The 25,332-nt window shown below is 38.2% G+C and overlaps 1 protein-coding gene across 1 annotated transcript in view; it reads left to right on the top strand.

Annotated features, from left to right (window-relative positions):
• Positions 1-25,332, top strand: part of ECEL1 (endothelin converting enzyme like 1) — a 33,443-nt gene that overhangs the window by 5,547 nt on the left and 2,564 nt on the right. Inside the window, exons 2-15 of the mRNA XM_053460900.1 lie at positions 4,767-4,835; positions 5,486-5,596; positions 6,257-6,349; positions 7,276-7,400; positions 12,578-12,800; positions 14,501-14,599; positions 15,183-15,257; positions 16,010-16,113; positions 17,036-17,094; positions 19,151-19,202; positions 19,934-20,001; positions 20,422-20,546; positions 21,961-22,026; positions 23,023-23,118. Coding sequence (XP_053316875.1) covers positions 4,767-4,835; positions 5,486-5,596; positions 6,257-6,349; positions 7,276-7,400; positions 12,578-12,800; positions 14,501-14,599; positions 15,183-15,257; positions 16,010-16,113; positions 17,036-17,094; positions 19,151-19,202; positions 19,934-20,001; positions 20,422-20,546; positions 21,961-22,026; positions 23,023-23,118 — 1,365 coding nt within the window. The remainder of the gene's footprint in view (positions 1-4,766; positions 4,836-5,485; positions 5,597-6,256; positions 6,350-7,275; positions 7,401-12,577; positions 12,801-14,500; positions 14,600-15,182; positions 15,258-16,009; positions 16,114-17,035; positions 17,095-19,150; positions 19,203-19,933; positions 20,002-20,421; positions 20,547-21,960; positions 22,027-23,022; positions 23,119-25,332) is intronic.

The raw sequence follows: 25,332 nt of genomic DNA, 5'->3' as shown, positions 1-25,332 counted from the left end.
GACTTGGCCTTCTGCCTTAAAATAATGTATAGCAGCGTCTAGGACTGCCAGGGGAGCAAGGTTATCTGCTTGGCTGGAGCAAGATGGTAATTTGGCACCCTGAAATCTATGGTTTCCAAATGAAGTGTTCGCAAACAAGTGATTAACTAAGATAATAGTACTGCAGTTCTCAGGAAGTGCACATTAAACACAAATCTAATTAATAGAACGCAGAACTGTACGGCAAGGTGCGGCTATGCCCTAGGATAAAAGGTATCTGAAGCAACACCTTCTCAGCTAGTGTCAAAGATGTGAGAGAGCTGGAGGCAGGACATACTCTGCATGGACTTTCGGTGGTAATTACCATACTGGATTTAATTATAAATCTGTAACATGGAGCTTTTTATTGGACTGGGGCTTGTGCATTGAAGTATGAAGCAATGCCTTTTTAAAACAACAATATAATTCATTAAATTAAAATGGTCTTTGAGTCAGGCTAGGGAAGAAAAATAACACCTGCGATCAGGTGTCTCACAGCCATATCAATGACCAACCCTGGTCTTAGAAAGTTGCTTAGGTGGTTTCAAAATGTCTGGCTAATGAGCTTCGATTGTTCCTATATATATTTATTTATATATATATATATTTTCAATACATGTAATCACATAATTTTCCGCCATTATTTACAGAGAGAGGAGCTTTTCATGATGTGTTTCCTTCTTTAATGAAGTTAACTTCCAATTCTTTTTCTCCATTGCACACCTGCTCATCTTCCTGACGTTGTAAACATCCATTACATACTCCCACGATTTAAATGGTTACATTTGTCAAAAAAAGGTTTGCCGTAATCAGAACTGTACATAGGTTTGCCCCTTAGTGCCTAAATCGCCTAAATAAAAATAGCTATCAAAGTTTCTTTGCCCACTTGAAATGTTGAGACGTGTGGATGTATAAATTGTGGATGATATAAATTGTTTCAATACACAGGTTTAGTTATATACCCAGGTGTAATTATTACATCAGGTTAGGTACCGGTCAACTTAATGTAATTCAAAATAATGTTAAGAGTGATTTTTGCATTCTCATGCCTATGCATAAAATGTACAATCAACTATACAAGCAGCAGATCTAGTTTGGCCATAGGGCAAATAGGACAAAAGCAGACACTGAATGCCTAGACCTAGTTTTAAGCCCTGTGTGGTCCTTGCTAACGGTATAAAAGATATGTTGGTTACTGTGCAATGTAAAATGAGGACTGCCAGTAGTTTATCTTCTTTAGAAATATCAGCCTGGTTACCCCATTCTTCATTATGATTCCGCTCATGATAAATGTTAAATGTACCGTAAACCCATTTTTTTATTTCTTTCATGTTTCTTGTAATCCCCTCCAGCAATTCTCTGCGTTCCCATCTCTCCATACAGACTTTTGTTTCTCAGTAGCTCATATTACAGTTTTTCTTGCTCTCTCTCTCTGCACATCTTACCAATTTCCTCCCATGCCTATCTTAACTGTTTCGCCTTGTTCTCTCCTTCCTCATTTGTCTCTTTCTTAATCCACCAAAGTTGCTGTCTCTCTTCCCATCTCTTTATGATTCTTGGCCTGTACTTATGAGGGAAGCCAGCCAAGACATTAGAACAAATTATACAGTATGAAAAAAGATAATCTATAAAGTGATTCTGAAGGTCGTTTTGACCTTCAGGGAGCTTTGCCAAAAAGACTCTGTCTTCCCGCCTTCCTCATTCCTTCCTGGACCAAGCAGATATGAGCCAGAGCCAAAACCATGTGTTCATTAGCAGTGTCTGTTTTCACTTGTTTGTCTGGTGGAGCCTAGTCATGTCAGGGGCTTCTATACAGTGTTTCTTACATCAGAGGCCCTTTTCTTATGAGATGTTTTATTCAGTCATCTCCAGTAAAGACCAAAGAAATCTACCATGACACATTTAGTAGATTTAGTAAAATCAAAAAACAACCTCCAAACACTAACAGAGTGTGTATATCACAATGATGTTCTCTTAATTGTGAAATTGTGTAAGGTAGCCTGTCTTCTTAGAAGGTTTTTAAGGGACACTCTAGCCATCATGTGCACTGTAATGCATATGGTAGCTGAAGTCCCTTTACATGGTGTCCCTGTTGCAAATACATAGGGGGGGGTCTGCAAACCCCCCATATACACATCTCCTTGTACTTGATATACTTACCTTGAGTCGGGTCTAGCCTTAGTGAACAAGTGATTCAAGCAGCCAATTTGTGGTGAAAATCCTCAGACCAAGGACCGTCCCCTTTGAACAATGCATATGGAAGTACTAACATCCAAGTGCTTGGACAATGGGAATGTTCCATTGCTTTCTTCTTTAGTCCATTTAGTAGAATGGCATGTACTGAAGCTAGTAGACCATCAAGCTACAGAGGACAGGGTCAAAGAGAAACCCTGTATAATGACCGCAAGGTAATTTTTATAGTATGAAGAAACAGCTCCACCAAAAAAATGGTCTGTTTCTTTAACAAATTACATATTTTCTGGAGTAAGATATTAACAGGCAATACACAATGCTGATGCAGTTTGGAAAGATTTACTTAATGATGATGGATGAATCATATAGGATGACATAACATTTTTCTTAAACGAAATATATTTCAATGTACAATTGTAATTAGGGATACCAATAACATACCGGTATTTAAGGAGATTTTCATTGTAGTTATTTTAATATCTCAATATTGCATGCACATATTTTGGCACTTTTTGGGTTAAAAAAAAAGGATAGTATGACATTAGACAACCTTTAGGTGATTCATTTCAACCACTAAAACTAGACAGGCCTTATTAACGAATATGCTTCTGTGAGTAAGAACACTTTATGTAAAAGCAGCTCACAGCGGAGAAGCACATCCCTTTACTGGTTCTGGTAAGGCTTGTGTGACATTTATGATGATTGGAAGGGACATCATCTTTAACCTTAGTCCTTGGACAGAGAGCTGTCCAAACGTAATATATCCATAGCAATCAATGCATCGCAGCAATAACTGTCATATGTATAAGGCATTTAACCTGTAGGCTGGACAGCAATCTCATTATGTAACCCTTCCTTTTGCCGTCATGATAAACTTTCTGTCTTTGCAGGTAATGAACTAAACATGTTGGTTCTGTTCCAAAGAAATCATGAATAAACAATTAAAAAGCAGTGTTTGGTTCAGAATCTTAGCAGATCTCTATCGGCAATTTTCAGACATGATGCATGTGAATTCTACATGTTGTAAGCCTGTTTTAAACAAGGGCAACCCAGTAGTATGTGATGCACTTGTAGAGGCAATGTTTTTGACCTGCTTGCTCTGTAACACCTGCAGAAGCGATGGGGAGGGTGAATGTAGGCTGTAAACCATCTATTTCTGGTCACGGATTTCACACCTCACTTGACCCTTCCTGAAACGATTGGATGCGTTGTGACATGATGAGCAGTCACGTGATATATTTGTTAATAACTCTTGTGAGATAAACATTGGCAGAATCTGAGAAGCAGGAACAAGGTTTTTAAGGAACTGAAATATACTCTGCTGAACTTAACATAAATGTTTTTCCCAGTACTGTTGAATGCTCAAGCCTTTCCGAGAAATAGTAAAATTTAGCCTCAAGAGGGGTAGAAACCAAAAAAGGAGGGATAACATTCATGCTTGTGGGCCATCAGACTACGTGCACTGGCTGACTTTTTTTTAATTTTGGTGCCAGTAGAGCCAAACTGTTTTTTTCATATGCTAAGCTTTTTGTACAGACACCAATTGTGTCACAAGTGCACATTCTTGAGAAAAGTAAACTTTTATACATACGAAAGTGCAATATATTGGCCAAGTCGGACACTGGTGCACATGTGATATCATTCACAGCACCTCTCATAATACATGGGCAGTGTCATGATGTTACACCGCGTCCTTGTTTTACGGATTTCTCTGTGACATTACAGCACGTTTAATTCATGAAACTCCTCCAGCTTCTACACTTGTCTGGTAGTGTGTGCACAAATGCTAACAACACTCCATAAACCTCCATAAAATTTGCTGGAACAACAAACAGCTCAAAAATGAGCCAACTTTTAACTGTCCCAGCAAATTCAGGAGTGTTGGCGGTTATGAAGAAACTACCAAACATAATAATGTATACATTTTATACACATATCCAGTGATCATTTACTTAAGACACCTGCTTGTTAGTTGATGAGTTTAAAAATCTTCCTCTAGCTTTGCTCTAATAACTGTAAAGGACTTGGTACGATGTATTCTGGAAGAGAGTTTTTACCTGCTGTGGCTTTCTTATAAGACTTTTTGTCTGGACACCAACTTTAATATCTTACTCTTTCTTACTTTTGGCTTTTTATTGCTGCAGGAAATTTCTTTTTTCAAACTACTGCTGTTCTTGACTCCCTGCTGTGTGCAAAGCATTCTGGGTCAATTAGGCACCAGCGGGGAAACATAAGAAGCAGCAGCAGGACAAGGAAATGAACATTCCAAAATTCAACCACAGAACATTTTTTTTAGAGGTTCAGGATAGCATTTTAGGTATTTAACTCCTTTTGGTAGATGTTCCCATTATTGAACCGCATTGTTTGTTTGTTGCTTAAAGTAACTGCTTTTTATATTACATGGTGGATTACTAACAGGGTCCCTTTGATACCATATTAATGTAGAGAAGACCAGTTTTTTGAACGAGCCAATGCATCCACAGTTCGGAAAGTGGAGGTGCATTGGTAAAGAGAGATCATGTTTAAATCTTCTCCTTGTATTTGCTTTCTTATAGATTGATCAAGACGGTCTCACTCTGTCTGAAAAGACTCTTTATCTAGGACAAGATGAAGACAGTGAGAAGGTAACCCTATAAAACATATACCATTCCCAAAAGCACTAAGTATGTGAGTCTACCCATCTATTAGTAAGGGACATCTAAGTAAAATGTAGTCTTAGTAAGAAGTCCATAATGTATTTGTTCCATGTCCTCACACAAGGTATTAGTGAAACATACCGTAAGTGCAAGCAACATAATAACAAGAGGGCATTTTCAAATCGGGACTGGCCTTCGGACACACCAGTTAAAATAACCCACCCACCCTATGTCAATTCTCTTGTGGTCACCCAGGCAGCCTATAAAATACCAAAGGTTCAGCTGCATATATTAAGCAGCCAGACATCACTTTGACTTGTGGGTCATTAGGGTTAAAGTTCCAGGGCTGATCTTTGTTTGCAATGCTACCATTGGCAATAAATCATTGACTAGGAACATGAGTACTCAAAATTTGACATATAAGGTAGAGTTTTTTCCTTAACAGGAATTGTGAAGGGTTTTACAACATGCATGTTTCATTTTCATCTTCCTGCTGATACATTTTCTTTTTAATTTGTGTCATATGTTGTTTTACCCTCACAAGAAATAAATCTCTGTGGTTTTGTCTTAGAGATTCACAAAAAATATAGATGTCTCACATTGACATTAGTGACATTCACATATCTTCCATCCTGCAGATCCTGGCTGCCTACAGGGTGTTTATGCACCGAATTCTTGCCCTTCTGGGGGTAGAAAATGTGCAGAAGAAAGTGCACGAGATTCTCTTGCTGGAACAGCGCTTGGCCAATGTGAGTATCTTGTCAGGATGTGTGTAGAAGGAAGAGAAAAAAATCACAGCAACAACTCAAGTATTGAACAATTTCTCCTGGCTTAAGGTTCCATGGTCCTCAGGGAGGTATTTATATTGGGCACAGCCCTAGGACTGTACCAAGGCAGTCCCCACGACACTTACATCTACAGAAGCCATTCATTCTCTTGATCTATGGAATATGATGTCATATCCCCGTGCTCTGTTTAAAACAACTTATCCAGTTTAGGAGGCTTCCTTGTAACCCGCCCATTGAACAGAAGCAGAGGGCTTCTGTACCCCATCCATACTTGCTGCCCTAGGCCTAGTGAGCTTAGGCCATTACCTTTGGACATAGTTGTTTGTACCATAACCAGGGCAATTATGACTGTTTATAAATATTATATCCTTTGTTTATTGCGTATAGCCCTTGGGCATTCTAGGCCTCTTAGGAACCCATATTAATATCTCTGTGTGTGTGTACAATGATGATTGTCATAATATGCTCCTTGCTCTGGGCCCATGGATGCCTTAAGATTAATGTTGTTATGAAACAATAATCCAATGACTGGTGGAATTTCGATATAACATTCTGTTGTGAAGTGGCAATAGACATCATGTGACTCATACAATGCTAATGACTATTATTTTGTGTATCAAGATTACTATTTCAGAGTATGATGAGTACAGACGTGACATCAACACCATGTACACTAAGGTCACCTTATCACAGCTGCAGCAGATAACACCCCATGTAAGTAATAATTCTATGGCATTCTGGGTTTAATGAAACACTGTGGGGAAGTCCTTACATTTTACAGGTCTTATTTTACAAAAATATATTTAAGAATCCATACTTCATGAACTGATAAAATATTATCTCGCTGGATTGTATTACATTGCAATAAAGTAGGCATAAGTGAGATTGGATGGTATGAGTGAAGTTACAGCGATAGTTGTGCTGTGGGGAATTTAGTGTTTTGGTAACACAGACAGCCAGACCGCCAAAAGAAACAGATAGTCCTCGGTTTTACATCTTAAACACTACATTTGTCTTATCACCCTGAAGTCTGATAGCCTGTAAGTGGTGTTGCCAAGAGGTTTCAACACTTCAGTGAATATAAATAACTCAGATGTGTCCCGTTGGGTTCCTGAGATTTATTTTCAGTCCTCCACCTCTCCCTCACACTCTGCCAAAGATAGAGCTATTAGCAGAAAAAAAACTATAATTTAAAAGAGTAGCATAATGGTGTCTGTAAGGAGCCGGAGTTTGGCAGGTGCCTGTCATCGCTGGGTGTCGGTGTTATCAATGTCTTTGGGTCTTAGTCTAAACTGAAAACTTTAGGACCAAACAGAATTAAGATGGTCTAAGCTACAAAAATTATTTTTGTTTGTTCTCTAAATGTAAGATCCAAAATCATGTTACATCAAAATTACACCAGATTTAGGAATAATGTCTTTAAACAGCGTCTTTTTGCTTCATGTGCACACGCGTTTGGCCCTGTATTTTGATATAAATCAGTTTTACTGATGTTTTTAACCCTTAAAAAAATGAAGATTTACTATGAGATATGTGACTTTAGATCATGCTCGGGCAAGTGGTTAGTCAAGTTTTGAGAACTTGAGGTAGAAGTAAAACCTTTGAAATCATCTTCTCTTGTGTTGTTTCTTGGGAATCAGGTGAGATGGAAACACTTTCTTGACCGGATATTCCATGAGAACTTCTCTGAGGATGAGGAGGTGGTTGTGTTGGCCACAGATTATATGCAGAAGGTCTCTGAGCTGATACGTTCCACTCCAGCAAGGTAAGAGGTAACATAAATGTTGTTGGGGGTGTTTCTGCTAATAATGACATCTGGTCTCCAATTTACTTACAACATGATAAATAAAAATAACATATCAAACAACGTTCCAGTTGTTAAGGCACATTAGGGATGCATAGTGCATTAACCTACCACTGTGCTTACAGATGTACTGACGCAACATGCCTGGAAAATGAAGTGAGTTGAAGATTAAGTAATTGCAATATACTTATATGGAAAATGATTATTACTACAGTACAGGTTCAAGTCATGTCATGGTTACGTGAGTGAAGAAATAGTTGTAGAGTTTATCATTTGTGGAATGTTGATGAGGGAAGTGGTCTACAAGACTACCCATGCTAGTCTGGAGATTAGCACATTTTTGCACATTTGAGGGCTCTCATCTTAAGAAATACAAAAGAAAATTCAAGGAAGCTGGCTGCCAAGTTATTTCCAGGTGTAGCAGGTCTCTTTTCATAGCTAAGTTGTTTTTTTCATATAGATCCAATCATACAAACATAAAATTTGACAGCAGATAAGAACCATCCGGCCCATCTACTCTGTCTTTTTTTCTGCTGCAAAGTTGCTGTATGTTTAGATCCCCTTAATGTATTACCAATACTATGTCATCTAAAATGTGTCTACGCACCAGTGAGGTGTAACTGAATTCATTCTCTTGTGATTATTTAAAGATCTCTTTCGTGCTTTCCTGATCTCATGTTAACATGATGGATGCAATTGAATTTTTGTATGTGAATGGTTAGCAATATTGATTTCTTCATTGCATTACAAGCTAGTCTAGCTTTAATGAATAGCTTCTCTTTAGAAGTATGCCCTTCTCCCCACATTTTCTATGTAAATGTTTCTATAGTGTATTCTCTTTCATTTTCATCCTATTCCATCTATTTCTTTGTGTCAGTTTTTGGTACATTTCACACAAATTTCAATGTTTTTTCTATCGCCTTGACACTTACAGTGTTAAACAATAAAAGGAGAAAAAAGTATTTCGAATTACGGACACTCGGACAATTGCTATCCCAGCTATTTGTCATTAATGCAACCTGCGTTGTATTTGGTGGCTTCGCCAGACGTGCATTCCCATGTGACGGGAGCTTGAAGATATAAAAGGAAAGGCACAGTGTGATATAACTGGACACGATCAATGAGAAATCACTCACAGAAACTCTTGTGCTGCTTTTCCAGCTGGAACCTCTATTGTGATGATAATGGGGGGGTTATATCATACGTCCCGTGGAGAGTTCTTTGCGTCATGGAATTAGGGACAAGATAATAGGGTTCCACTAGATTCAGTCCTGTGTGAGGAGGTAAGGTCTATGTGAACGGCAAATAGGAACATGCCCTTTTCTCATTTCTCCATTACCAGGTAATACAGAGGGGGCCGTGTCAAGGCATAGGGCAGAAAGGATGCTGTACCAGCAGCTAGTTATCTAGTTACATAGAAGTGTGTCTACAGTGGAGGGCTGGCAAGGGCACGGGGGAACAATTGCCCACTGACCTGCTCTGATTTGAATATTTGGGCCACAAGCCTTCTCTGTGTGTTTCACGTCCACCAGGGTGTCTAAAGTAAGCAGCATTCACATCCCGACAATATCAGTTGTGTGTGACTTATATTTATACAGTCCATTTTGGGGAGAGCTGGCACTTTCTGGCGCGGAAGCAGATACAGTATAGTTGCCCCCAGGCCCCTTGCCGCACATAACTCACACACACCCTCTCACACTTACACTAAAACATACTCAGTCATACCGCACTCTGTCAATCACACACTTACCTTGCCTAGTGCCTTTCCTTACACTGTGCTCCCATCTCAAGCAGGGGGGGGGGGTTGCTCCTCTACCCCCGAACCAGCCCTTCCCTATGCACATTGAGCATTAATACTCTTGCTGTCAGCCTAATGTTTTGGGGTGCTATATTATTGGCCTATTATAGGTTCGGCTTGCCCCTAAGCCAAATAGTGCCAGCTCTCTCCTTTGTGTCTGAAGAGGTCAAATAGATCTCTGCTCTCCCCAAATTTACAATTTTTTGTTCAATTATTTACTAATAAATCACTTATATTAATTTAACAGGGTAGAGACATACATAGCATCAATCCCTAGGCATTTACTCCTTAATAACAAGCATCCTTTATAATTGCCCTGTAGGTCTAAGTGCAATTGAGCGAATCCCTGCAGACTTAAGTAATGGGGGAGATATGCAAACCCACAAGATGGCATAAATTGATTGAAAAATGTAATCTTTTGGGCTTTAAGAGGAATAACCCTTGCATTTCATTCTGGCGTCCAGAATGAGCCATAACCCCACTAGCAAGAATTACACTTAGGTAGATTAATTAAAGAGTTGGAGAAAAAAAAAAATATTTTTTTTATTGCGGTCATTTCGCTAAAGATGATTTGTACCATTTTATCTTTCCACATTAGCAATGCATTATCAAAGGCCGACCCTAGTGACTTTCTGCTGTACCAGTGACCAAGTTGGTCCAGTTTCAACTCTTTATTGAATTAAAGTGCTGCTTCTCTTGATGTCACACTTCTCACCTCATAGAAATCTACCTCCATATTTTATCATGAAGAATCTAGCTTTTCTCCTATCTTTATTACTTTCATTCTTTGTTACTGTCTCTGTGTTATCCTTCCTTTTCCCCTACCCCCCTTCTCAATTTTTATTCTTCTCTACTCCTTCCTTAATGTCATACACCGCCGAGGGCTGACTCACAGCTGACATGTTGTGGCCTCTTCCAGACCGGACCCTATGGTTGAGACATTAAGCTAATGGTCATTGATCGGCTTGGGGGTTTACGTGTTGTGCATGTCAATATGTTGTGCTTCCATAATAATTCCCTAAGCGTAGAAGCCTTAGAACATGCTTTTATTCAATGCGCATTTCCAGATGTTAAAATTAAAAATAAAAAAAGTTCTTCCATCTTCTGTACAATCGCAGCATAACAACATGTTCAAATACCTTATATTTTCCTTAAAACGTGAAAGCCAGGAGATCCTGTATTTTGAATATTATGCAGAGGAGAAAAATATTCATAAGATATTCAAATTTCAGTATCCTGTACAGAAACACTATTAGGGAGAAGTATAAATGTAGTTTCCCCAAAGATGTTTCGACATACTCATACGCAGCGTGCGCTCTAGTTCCTCTCACATGTGGAGCTCGATCTAATGGTACAGACCTGCGGAGAACAAAAGGATTCTACTGCGCATTTGGGAGGATGAGTTCATTAAGAGCTAGCAAATTACGCATTCTTTATTTCATTTACCAGGGTTAAAGATGTTCAGAACAGTTGTGGATTAAATCAGCTAAGTGAATAGCTCTGACAAATTCTGAAAAATGAATCTTAATAGAAATCACTTTTCGTCCCAAATCTCAGAACCCTTTTTTTTGTTTCCAAGGAGCCTCTAGCTCGCCAGTCACTCATCTTAATCTAATAGAATCAGATCATCCCTGTGGTCCTATTAACCCTGTGACTCGTAGACTCCTAGACTCGTAAAATATGGTGAATTCATTAATTGTACAGTTTGGCAATAAAATGGTGTTTTTTTAACAAAATACATAATCACAATTTTGTTAAGGGAGAATGTGTTTTCATTAATACATATTTTTCTATGTTATTAGAATTTATAGAAAGATAATTATTAAATGTGGGTTTTGCAGGAAAGATGCACTTGTATGCACAGTATTTAGTAAAAGCCATGGTGATGTAGCAAGATTAAAGGAAGAGAGTAGCCCTTTGAACATAGGACTTCCAGCAGAGATAGTACCCAAACACAGTAAATAAATAATATATTTTATGTGTTTCAGTTTTTATAACTTTCTGTTTTAAAATAGTAGCAATCTTTGGCAGGTATGTTTCCATGCAGTATACATGTGCCTGTTTATTAGCTGTGGCTAATAGGAGTTATGATTCCATAACAGGGTCAGTGCTGCCGAAGATTCATGAAAGCTATTTAGGTAAATCCTATGGCACTGTTGGGATTAAGACCCAAGAGCACTGAGTTTGACAGCCACGTTCTAGAGCATGGTCCTAAAATTTGCACTGAAGGCAGGTAGAGTATTTTAAATTGCTCTTTGCGATTAATTAAAACAGGGCTGGCAAACTCCCAATTACCGTGGGCCACAGGCCAGGTTTTCAGTTCACTTTATTCCAAAGGATGTTCTTAGTGATGCATTTCCAGCAGTTAATTGGTTGTTTACATGTTCATTACTAACCCACATGTTGTAAACAATGTCCCGCATTGTAATGTTTTGAAACAAAACTACATACAACGCATTGTTTTATTTTATGACATTGATTAGATGAAGTGTCTTTATTTTTTGTTATTGCATTGTGTTCGTAGCCGGGTACTCTAGTGTCAGTAGCTGACTTCATGTTCTGGTCTGATTTAACGATATCTAAACACCTCAGTTGGTCCTTTTCTCACTGGTACATCACAGCTGAAATGTATGCTAAAGGGTGACTTATTTCAGAACATCTTTTTCTTTTGACTAGTAATAGTTTGCACATTATTATTTTTATTATTATTGTTAATTAGCCACCATTAGTGATGCACTACGATAGAATTTTTGTGGCAAGATTTGGCATAAAGAGTGTTAGAGTTGGCTTGTTTACAAAATCCCCTGGTATGGCTATTTTGTGCTATATTTTGTGACGTTGGAAGCCATGTATTACATGAGGCAACATAAAACAATACCCGATTGAACGGAGGTGTTGCTTTAGGCAGAAAACCATAATAAAGGTAGAAATCAACATTTGCACCCTTAAAACCCTTATAGTTTTAAATAGACGTCCTATGAGTAATCTAATCAATGGAAAGCAAATGCCTTATATAGTCCTATAATATACAATGATTTGACGTGAACTTTGTCTTTATGCTGCATCTGTGTGTTCCTAATCAATAATCATAAATATGTCTTTAGGATACATTTTAGCTTCCTATTGTGCTTTGTGACTAGTATTATTATTTATTGATTAACACAGCGCCATCACATTATGCAGCGCAGTATAGTGTAATGAATTGATGTGACTGGACCAGCCAGTTGACATGGACTGTAATTTCATAATACGTACTGATCTAATATGGTGGATGAGGATAATAGTAGAGCGTGATAGCTTTCCCTGCTCGGTAATACCGATTGATATTTTATTTCCATAGCGTCCTCCACAACTACATGCTTTGGCAGATGGTGGTCGTGCTGAGCGAGCATCTGTCTACTCCTTTCCGGGATGCTATTCATGAACTAACCAAGGAAATGGAGGGCACAGAGAAAGAGCTTGATCTTGGAAAGGTGTGTTTGACTCAGGCCAACAAGCACTTTGGGATGGCGCTGGGAGCACTTTTTGTGGAAGAGTATTTTTCATCATCAAGCAAAGAAAAGGTAAAATAAAATCACATATTAATTGTATTATGAATAAGCAAATAATAAATTCAATAGATACACCGAATACTAGTATTTGTGCAGAACAAAATATAGCAAGGGATATAAAACACGCTTGGTACACCATGCTGTACTTAATTACTGACGCAAAGGGGTATGTGTTGTACTTCCAGCAGCGCTCATTGGCGATAACACATGGATAGAAACTCAAAATTTGATGGCATATAAGAACCATTGAGCCTGTGTAGTCTGTCCATTTTTCTGATGTAATCAGTCCTTTGTCTAATTTTAGATGCAGTGCATGTTTAAAAAGTAACACTGTATTAGCCTCTACCTGGCTGTTCCATTTATCTATTTAAAACACTTGCATCTTACTTACTCTCAAATTCTTGCGCTTCCATTTCTCCTCGTGTGAAATGAACCTCCCTCTTTGTAGTTTGGTAAATACTTTTCTGTATTTAAATGTTATACATGTTATTCTTTTTTTTTATCCTGCAAACTATTAACCAGTTTAGTTGCCCTCTTCTAAACTATGCCAATTTTATTCTGGGTAAGGGATCTCCAGAGCTATACACAATTCTCTATGTAAGGTCTAACCAGAGATATATAAAGTGACATAACCACCTTTCTGATACTAATGTCTGTAGCTATACAACCCAGCACCGCTTGCTTTTTGTTGCATTGCCTGCTTACATTTGTTATCACTTACAGAACAGTGCCACAAATGCAGTATTTTGTCTTTTTTTTACGTCCCAAGTGAATAACTTTATATTTATCGATGTTAAACTGCAGCTGCTACATGCTTCACCATTTGTCTAATTTACCTAAATTAGCTATTTCACTTAGTCCACTGGGAAGCCTTCCCTATTGCACGTGGTTTTATTGTCTGCAAAAAGACATATCTTACATTTCAGACCTTTGGTGAAATCACTAATTAAAATCCACATCTTGTACGTACAAAACTCATTGAGAAAGTCCTGACAACTGGTCCGAGCAGTATCATGGAAGTGTAAGAAATATGAGGGAATATATGTATGCAGCACCCCCTGCTGGTCAAAATACCTTACAACAATTTGTGAAAACACAAGTTAGTGAAAATGTACTAATGACTGCGGTCACTATTAGTACATTTTTGTGGCAAAATACACAAGGATATTCCATTGGTTTCCAATGGGAACTTTGCTCCATCTTAGTTTATTTATTTGTTTGTTTATTTAGTGTTTTTACCGATTCCCGATTGAGTAGTTTAAATTTAGGTCAGAAATCAATCTTTCTTCGTTGACAAGCATTTTCAACAGCTTGTCAGTTTCATCCATTTTACAGTTATTAACTGCGAAATTGTACATAAAAAAGAAAGTATTGTTATGGCTTATGGTAAAACAGGCTTACAGTAACACATTGTATTATGTCAGTTCTAGGTTCGGTGAATAAATCAGTTTCCCACATACTGTTTCATTATGCAGTTAGACACTCGCACACTGCTATCTAATGCACAACAGCTTACTAAGTGGTGCTGCTTGTTTAGATTACTGGGAAGGTTTCAATTAATATGCTGAGACTGATTTGTGGCTTCTCTTTATCCAGGCACTGCTTCTAATCGTATGTAGGCAGACATGCATTATAGTGATGAGACTCTGCTGACAGGTTCTATGGTACCTGCAGCAGCTGACAGGTCTTTCGATTCCTTTTTCCCGGTGTAGGTTCACCAGCTAGTTGAAGACATCAAACACATACTGGATCATAGGCTGGAAGAACTGGACTGGATGGACAAGGAGACCAAAAAAGCCGCTAAAGAAAAGGTGACACACGGTCTTAGTATAAGAAACATATGGCGCAGAAGCTAATCATAGACATGAAAGCCTTTGTATTTGTTCACTTATATGTACGAGGGCCTGCAAGTAGGAACAACATAAGGACTGGACCCCTATAATTTGTCACCAGCCAATCCTTCCACTGGTCCACATTCAGTGGTCCACATACAAGCTCATGTCCTAGTAGGACGTTATGTGGTCTTAGTTGGGGAACTTACATTATTTTTCCCATGGGCACCAGAATCTATCCTTGAACCTATTCCTTTGTTCCCCCGCCCACTTGCTGCTGGCAAATTCTATGGTATGTCATAGAATATTGCAGCCTAATTATTATTACCACCTAGTACACCCTTTACCTACTGTATATGTGACAACATGTGAATAATTATGAAAAAGTAATGGTGCCAGCTCAGAAACAGTCAACGTGCAGACCTCTTTTGTCTTGTTGGGATCCCGTTGAGTGACAACGTTAATACAGCGTTAAACCCATGAGATGTTTCCCTTTCCATCACATGCTTGCAGACTCCCAGCTTCTTTCTAACTACTCTTTGTTCTTTTTGTTGGCGTGCAGCTGAAACACATGATGGTGATGATTGGCTATCCTGACTTTCTCTTGAAGCCTGATGCCTTAGACAAAGAATATGAAGTGAGTTTTTCAACCCCTTATCCAGTCTTACAAAATGTGTATCTGTACCATCTGCCACATATATAACCAGGAGACAAAATATTATATCCTCTAAGATGGTCAGCAGAATAACCGCTATACCTAAAATTCTGCAGTCTCCATGCTTCAGCTCCATATTTGACTTTTTACTCCATCTTTTATGCTGTATTATATAGAGGTTATACTGCCATAATGTAGTAATTACCTGTATTTATAAAAGATATAAATTCTACATTTTACTTGCTACTTATAGGTTCCAGTATGCTGGGGGTTTTTAATGTCATTTGGCAGCCATACTCCTATGAAAGTTTTTAAACTGTTTGTATGTCCTCCCACCAAAGTGACCACCTCCCTCCACCTCACTTCTCCTCGATATTCCACAATTCCAGTTCTTCTCTTATCCTCTCTCCTTCTCAATTCACCCAATCCTTTAACAACTAGGGATATCACAATGGGAATAAAATAAAACTGCTGTGGCTTTGTGACAGATATGTGGCAAATCCAAGTATGAACAAATCCAACTGATCAGCTGTATAGACCACCTAATATTAACAATATTTCTTTATTTCTCCAATCTGCCTTATCTCTTTATTTTTTCATTCTCCATTTTCTTCCATGCATTTTACCCAATGTCTGTTTAATTATTACCAGTCTGTTGGTCCAAACCCAAATTAACATGCATGATATTTTACTGAACACCACCCACCCCGCTAACCATCCCATTTATATTCCAGTTTGATGTCCACGAGAAGACCTATTTCCAGAACATTTTGAACAGCATTAGGTACAGCATCAAACTATCAGTTAAAAGGATCCGTCAAGAGGTGGACAAATCAGCGTACGTATAAAAAAAATATTCTAGTTGTAGGCTGCATGTTGTGCTAAACCACCAGCGATTTAATGACAGAGTTAGTTGATGGTTCAAGTAGTGTAATCGAATCAGAGCATTGAAATGGACGATCAGCCCCATATCACATTGTCCTATGAATTAAGACTGGAAGTGGGCTCGATCCTTACACTCTTCCCATGGGCTAAGGCTCTCCTCCTCACCTATCACATCTTTCTTTTCCCGTCTACAAGATTTCACTCAGGCTGCCCCATATCTCTGGAATCTACTTCCACCGAACCTTCAGCTTTCACCCTCCCTCCCGACATTCAAGAAACATCTCAAAACCCACTTCTTCAGAGAAGCCGCACCATCTTAGCTGCTAGAACTTCCTTGTCATTGATACAATCACCACAATACCTCTCACCCTTCCTCTATGCCTTATGTTTGTTACCCCATACCCTCAAGATTGTAAGCTTGCGAGCAGGGCTCTCTCCACCTAATGTATCGGTTTCTCTTAGTCTATCAATTCTCGTTGTTGTCATACCCCTTGAATATATCTATTGTATTAAGCGCTGCGTAAATTGTTGGCGCTATATAAATAAAAGATAATAATAATATGCATATGGATATCCTGCATCTAAGACAAAACCAAGGACTGATTAAGGTTTGAGTCTTTACAGCATGGTCTTCATCTGTAAAGTCTTTACCTAATGGGCTGTCTAGGATGATTTGTATCTGCTTTAAAGTTCTGTTTCTATATTCTAAGTCTAAATAGGAATACATTTGACTAGCAGGGAACATTTGTTCCATCAAAAAAAAAGCAATGATAATTAACTAGAATGTGAGTATGTCATTAATGTTAGTTAATGAGGGTTAAAGCATTTAGTATTGGATGATGGCATACTAGTATAACGTTTACCATGTCTTACAGGTGGCTGCTCCCTCCACAGGCTCTAAACGCATATTACCTCCCCAACAAGAACCAGATGGGTGAGTGCCGCAGAACGGCCGCTGCTAAATGTTTCCATGTTTAATGTATTAGTGAAGTATATACTAGTTTTTCCAGCTAAGTACCTCACCAATAGCACATTTTCCAACTAATTACCCTTTTCTTTTTAAAAGAACATCAAAATAGCAAATGTTTTCTACAGAAAAATCATTAATGGGTATTTTTGTCTCAGCAATGGCCTGTAGGACAGATTAGGCAATTGCATATAAAGCAACTATGGTATTGACTATCTATACTTATGTCAAGAGATTTCAGAACACTGTTCTATTGTTGGGGTCTAAGAATCCATTCCTTTACTGGACCACAGCTATACCGAAACAACCAAGTGTTCAATATCTTGCTAATTCAAATATTGTAATTATAGAAATAATGATTTGGAGAAAAATATAATAAATACCTTCTTATTAATTTCATCGTAATGATTTGTGTGTTTGGCAAGGAATTTCCTTAAGCCTAAATTTTGTCTTTTTTGCATGTTGGTGTCTTAGCATCCATACATGAATTCCTTGTCTATTTTCTAATTACAAAATTCCTGTTGTTTGGGAATGTTCGTTTTATCTGTTGATATAAAATATTATAGACCTCTCCCATCTCCATCGCAGTAGCTCTACTGCCACCTCTCTGCAATCCTGTGTAACTGCAACATTAACTATTCCCAAGCCTGGTAAACCCAGCCATTTGATTTTTGTACAGCAAGAAGTCAATTAGGCTACACATATAATGTAGTGAGGTTGTACGTCACGTAGAGGTAATATGATGGGTATATTTAATTTACATAAATAGTCAAGTACCAAATGATATTTAGCAGTCCACTCGGATGTAGTAGGTTCTACTATCAATGAAACTGCGAGTTTCATGAAATATCTGTGCCAAATAGTGTTGCGTTAATTGACAAATTACCCTTTAATGTTAATGGAACTTGGCGTGAACTAATAGCCCTTGGCAGCTAACTTGATTGATATTATAGAAAGAAAAAAGTTTAACCCTGCCGAGTTAACCATAGCAATCTGCTCCTCGTAGTTTTAACATTGCCTTGTCCAAGTTCTGTCTAAACATACAACCACAATTACCAATAAAGTTTATTATAAAGAATATTTAATTACATTTGGCAACCGTCTTTGGCTACCCGCAGAATATATCCAAAAGGTTTTTAGTTACAGCAACGCAAAAAGCCAAGACTACTGAAATTAACTGATATATCTAATCTAAATTATATAAAAATAGTATTTAGATTTAGGTAAAAATCCCTTGATCGTTGATGCATTCATATTCAAAAATCATATACATAAAATGTAAAAGTATTAATTGTGGGACCTTAATTAAGGTTAAGTGATACTTGTTGCTGCTATAGATTCGTTAGATTTGTAATATATGCATTTTCACTTGATTTACTATTCTACAAAAGGAAGAGATGAACCAGACAATGTGTGTCAATGGAAACAGCCAGTTTAGGGTGTAACTGAGTGGTAAATGCGTTGTGTATGTACCAACGTTATCTCCCAGGTTAGCTGCCCTCCTGTTGATAACTTGCTTTTCGTGTTGTTAGACGTTTGATTTTGCTGGTATATTCACATGGAACAGCGTACTTAGATACCATGTGTGGGTTCTGTGGTATGTGATCCTTTGCAGTAGCCATGGGATATGGCGTTATAACTAGTGCACGGAGAATGCTATACAATGTGTTAAGTGAACGCTTTCAACCCTTACAGAGATACTGATAATCTATGGCACATCTAGAGCACATTCTTGTCTTTTTCAAATGCTACTGGGAATTAGCTGTCCCAAACATTACCTTTTATAGTAATAATAATATAATACTACTATTATTAATAATACTAATAAAATCATAGTATTTGTTTTAGTTGTTGTTTTACTTCAACGGCATATATACAATTACATGTAAGACAATATAAGCAGCATGCCGCTATCGGTTTTGATATGCAGTGAATTAGGGGAAAAAATAATGTGTTTTTTATATACCAAAAAAATGCTTTCTATAGTAATCTAAAGGCCCCCATTGATCTGTTTTTCCTGCAGTGTTCCCAGCTGGCATTCTACAACCAACACTGTACGATCCTGACTTCCCTCAGTAAGTCTTCACGTTATGTTTCTCCATTAAGTGGCAAAATTCGAAAAATAGCTTTATTGGGGTTTTTTTTTGCCTTCTTTTGGGTCAGAAACAGTAAGGATGGGCAAAAGGGTTGAACTTGATGGACTTTTTCAGCTTAAGTTACTATTTTATTTTGTTACATAGCAGTACTTTGCGCATTGGACATCGAAGTGTGATTTCATTGAAGCAAGGGTCCATCACATGCAAAATTGTTTTCACTGACCACACGTGACAAATATTTTCTGTAATTCAACATCTTATTAATTTAATTGTTTTCACTAATTTTATAAGTGTTTCAATGTCTACGTGACAGTTGAAATTCTTGTATTACTTAGATAAAGTAATGTCCTTTATTTGGACACTAAATTTGGTAGTCATGCCTCCTCAAGCTTTTTGTACCTGCATCTTATTTGTTGCCAGATCAACAATCTGCCCCCAGATTAGATGTTTGCTAACCATACAGTGAGCCTGAGGGAACTATGGAGCTAGTAGCCCAGAAGCTTTCCAGATATATATATATATATATATATATATATTGTGGTGTTAACCAAAAATGATCTAACACATATAAAGCCATTATTGTACGAATAAATAAAGAGTGTGAGTGTCTAGTGCCAGTGAGACATGGTCATCAATGGCTGTCTAAAGTTTATCTGGGTGGCTAGCAAGGCTATCCTGGCTTCTTCACTTGACATACTTTGTGTCTGCAGATCTTTAAACTTTGGTGGAATTGGCACCATCATTGGACATGAGCTCACACATGGATATGATGATTTGGGTAAGCTGTTTTATGGCTACAATACACCTCATGTAAGAAATTCCATCCCTTGACCTATTCTTCATACATCAAAAAAATAAACCACTCTGTTACGTTTTTTCCTCTTCATTCATTTCATTAGGAAAATCATGAATAAATAAGTAATCATCAGAAAATTAGTACTTAGCATTAGATTAGATCATGCCCCATGTTACATGTTTCTCCGATTATCCACAATTATATTTGAGTTTTGGTAAAAATTATTCTAAATGGTGATTTGAATTATGCTGAGATTTTCAAAAATGGGAATGAAGCATTAAAGCATAGATTGCTGTAATTAAAGACCTTTCATTGTTTGATGTGTGTGTTTATTTAAATAATTTGGTGTTGTTTATCCAATCCCCTCTGTGCTGAACGGTGTTTTTTGTTGTTGGATGGTAGGTGGCCAATATGATTCTTTTGGAAATCTTGCTTACTGGTGGACTGACGACTCCTTCGGCAAGTTCATGAAGAAAGCAGAGTGTGTTATCGACCTGTATGATAATTTCACTGTCTATAATCAGCAGGTGAGGGTTTCTTATTTTGTACCTCTATATTTTATTTATTTATGATGTATTATTTTTATAATATTTTTTACATTAGCTTGTTCCAGTAAAACAATGCTGTTAAATAATTTCCCCAAAAGATGGTCATTTTAAGTTTTTTTTTTTTTTTTTTTTTTACTTTAAGCAAAACCGTCTAAAGCAGCTTTTCTCAAACTATTCACAGCTGGGCAAGGATAAAAAGACTTTCACTTAGAACTAATTTAATATATTAACATACATTTCCATTGCTCTTGGCTTTATGTAAAATAGGTATATATATATATATATTTATATTTATATATATACCAAATTATTATGATTATTTATTGTGTAATTATGCATAGCCAATACTGCCTGGAAAGGGTGAACGCCACACATCCTACATAGGCATGGTACCGGCCCCGCCATTAACAAAGGGAAGGAATACAAAAGAATAGAAAAGTAGAAACTGGAGATAAGAGACTCTATGTGATGCAAAATAATGTATTATTATTAAATCTAACCCAGAAAGACAAATATGTTCCTGGCAGAGCTGCTTCTTTTCCATTAAACATCTAAAGTCCGTTATTAATGTATTTTTTCAGCATACCAGACCCATGTTTATTCATGAATCTCTTGTAAACTGAAATTTGTATTAGCAAAGTGACAATGTGTTATTATACTATTTATGTGTGAAATCAGGAATTACATCAGTTATTGAATTTATTTCTACTGCAGAGGCTGTGGTGAAGTACAATGTGAGAAAGCACATCTCACGCAGGCAAAAAATTAAAAAGTTATGAGGCCAACACTTTTCCAGTTACATATAAAGAGCGATTCTGGTGCAAATTATTAAATTTGATTGTATCAGCAGAAACTTTCTGTTGGTTGTTATAGTAATTACATCACTTTTACTACTTTGCGCTAGACTTGCTCTTCATACATAACCCCTAGTTTAGTTTAAAATAAAGTTATGTGCAGGAACATCCAATCATTAAAATATGTTAAATTGTAATCCTATTGTTGAGAAGAGCATGTCTTCGTTTCAGTAATATCGTGTATATTCTTGCCCACAGAAATCTAATGGGCGACTTACAAGTATTTGTTTATTCACATGAAGAAAAGTAGGTTTTTTTAAGTGTCCTCCTGCTATTTACTGGTGTTGGTTGAAGTGCCTTCATATAATTTACTGCTAATTGGTGGTTTTCTGAGTTTTATTCTCCTCTTTGATTGTTGGCAGTTTCAGTAACTAAGATGAAAAATGACATTATGTCTCTCAGTGACTGATGTTGCAGTAAATCTTACGCAGCACCCCTGGTCTCTCATTCATTGTAAACCTGTATTTCTCAATAATTGGTCATCTATAAACACGCTCTATCATCAGTTATCTTTGCTAATTAACACTGTTTCTTTTTAGGTTAATGGAAAACTCACTTTGGGGGAGAATATAGCAGACATGGGTGGTCTCAAACTTGCATATTATGTAAGTGTGTTATGTATATTAAACTACTCATAGTAGAAAAAGCTATTTATGTAGTTTATTATTAGTAGTCAAAAGTGTACCGCAGGGTTGTTTTAATTGTACTATAACAGCCTCCACTCTTCTGGGAGGACTTTCCACAAGATTGTGGATTGTGTTTGTGCACATGCAGCCAAAAGAATATTTGTGAGGTCACACATTGGTGTTGGACGGAATCGGCGTTCCAATTCATCCCAAAGGTTTTCAATGGGGTTAAGGTCAGGGCCACTAGATTTTCTCCACACCAAGCTTGTCAAGCCTATGGACCTTTGCAGAGGGGAACAGTCATGCTGGAACAGGAAGGGGTCTTCCCCAAACTGGTGCCACAAAGTTGGAAGCATACAATTGTCTAAAATGTCTTTGTATGCTGTAGCATTAACATCGCCCTTCACTTGAACTAAGGGGCCTAGTCCAAACCCTGGACTAAAGTGCCATGTTTAAAGTCACTGAGCTCTTTAATATTACTGCCAATGTTGGTCTTTGTAGATGGCTGCCTATATGATTTGCATACACCTGTTAGCAATGGATGTGGCTGAGACACCTAGACTCAAATATGGAGCAGTGTCCACAATGTTTGGTCAAATAGTGTAAATGCTTTGCAATTTCTAAGTCTGATAAAATTACTTAATAGCTAAGCTGCATCCGAGTGTAAGCTATGTATAATATTAACCCCCCATGGGGGCAGCAAAGTTAAACAAACATATGCTTCCATCGTGGAATCTGAGGGCTTAAGCACAATCATTACACAATGTCATGGCTTTAAATAGGATAGGAGGCTTTGAGGAATTACAGGTTTCAAAGCATTATGTGTGTAAAGGAAGTAAGGTATATATACGGGAGTGAAAATATTTTCAGAGAAAAGTACAAAAGTATTTTTGCAGTAAAAATTGTATTGATGAGTTTATATATTTTTTTTTATTTTTTACTTAATTTGTCACGTCAATGCATGTCATTTTCTAGGCCTACCAAAAGTGGGTGAGAGAAAATGGGCCGGAACGACCATTGCCCCGTCTGAAATACACTCATGATCAACTATTTTTCATTGCATTTGCACAGGTGAGATGATATCCTATTGAAGCTCTTTTACAAGTTTGGTTAACCCGGCCAGAAGTGGAGGAATGAGGGGTATTACGTTGACCTCTGCTGTGCAATAAGTTTGTGCAGGTGTTAGAAGCCCCCAAGACTGGCACACAAGTGGATCAAACCATGGGCGTAGGAACCCCTAAAAATCTGGGGGGGATAGCATTTTTTTCTGGTAGGGTATACCTGACCATTTCACCAACAGGGACTTTATGACATCACATTATAAATACATAGACATTAATATGAAGTTGGTCCCCCTTTGCCTCTATAACGGCTTTCACTCATCTGGGAACGATTTCCACAAGATTTTGGAGAGTTTCTGTGGGGAATTTTTGCAGCCATGCCTTTATGGGCCTTGTTTTGTACACTGGGGCAGTCATGATGGAATAGAAAAGGACCTTCCCCAAAACCGTTCCCACAAAGTTAGAAGCATAGTGCTGTCCAAAAAGGTATATCACCTACAGCTCATAAAACGTTCTACTGGATGAATGGGAGAAAATTCCCACAGAAACAGAAAAATCTTACAACCACAGATGGACCCCACTGGACACGGCCACAGAGACTACTATGATGTATTGAAGGATCCATCTAAGACTCCTAACACGTCATGCACACAGGAACATATCCACACACTTAAACACTTGAATAACATACACACGCACACAATAATACACCCCAAAACATTCCCACCCTAATATACCTAGACACATGCCCACCATAACACACCTGGAAACATACTATCATACCCATAAAAACAGATGTGCACAATAACAAACCCACAAACATACGCTATCACACCCAGACACGCAAACACATCCTTCACTTACTCTGCCTACCCCTAGATTAACTCGTGGTGCTTTGTATTAGTGATGCCCTAGACCAAGTAGCACCCCGAAATATTCTCTTGTGTCCGAATGCTGTGACATACAGTGACACACATACTCATTTTAACCAGAAATAGGCCTGGATTTAACCCTAGGTGCCCCTGAGTTAAACATGTGTTACAGGGAATCATAATCTTCCCTTTAAGTACGACATGCCTGCTCATACACACATATACACTATCCATACACACATATACACTATCCATACACACATATACACTATCCATACACACATATACACTATCCATACACACATATACACTATCCATACACACATATACACTATCCATACACACATATACACTATCCATACACACATATGCACTGCCCTTACGCATGCCTGCCCACAAAAACACACACATACACTGCAATTGCCTGCACATACACACTTGCCAGTACTCACACATATGCACTACCCTTATACACGCCTGCCCAAACATACATAAACTGCTCACACACACACACGCCTCCCCATAAATATACACTGCCTTTGCACATACTTACACAGACGTATACACTATAAGACAAATACACTCCTTATATACACACACATATACACTGCCCATACAGACGTACACATATACACTGCCCATACAGAAATACACATATACACTGCCCATACAGAAATACACATATACACTGCCCATACACACGTACACATATACACTGCCCATACACACGTACACATATACACTGCCCATACACGTATACACTGCCCATACACATATACACTGCCAATACACATATACACTGCCCATACACACGTACACATATACACTGCCCATACACATATACACTGTTTTGCACATCAGACCGCCCCCTCGTTTTGCACATCAGACCCCCCTCGTTTTGCACATCAGACCCCCCCTCGTTTTGCACATCAGACCCCCCCCTCGTTTTGCACATCAGACCCCCCCCCCTCGTTTTGCACATCAGACCCCCCCCTCGTTTTGCACATCAGACCCCCCCCTCGTTTTGCACATCAGACCCCCCCCTCGTTTTGCACATCAGACCCCCCCTCGTTTTGCACATCAGACCCCCCCCCCTCGTTTTGCACATCTCTTACCTTTCTCTTCTTCTCTTCTGCTTTCTGCTTTCTGCTTGCTCTTCCTCCTCCCCTTCTGGTGGTTTGCCGCTCTAGTGCAGTGCAGCTGCGCAGAGCTGTTTCTGCTGAGCGCCGGGGCTGGGATATAAACGTCATATCCCATCGCCCGGCACTCAGTGACAGACAGCACACCGGTAAGTGTTGGACTGGTTAGGGAAATCCCCAACCAGTCCTGCACGCTGCAGCTGCTGATCGGGC

Source organism: Spea bombifrons, chromosome 3, assembly GCF_027358695.1.
Source record: "Spea bombifrons isolate aSpeBom1 chromosome 3, aSpeBom1.2.pri, whole genome shotgun sequence".
Taxonomy (NCBI): domain Eukaryota; kingdom Metazoa; phylum Chordata; class Amphibia; order Anura; family Pelobatidae; genus Spea; species Spea bombifrons.
Note: the sequence above shows the minus strand (reverse complement) of the source record. Positions and strands in the feature narration are given on the sequence as shown.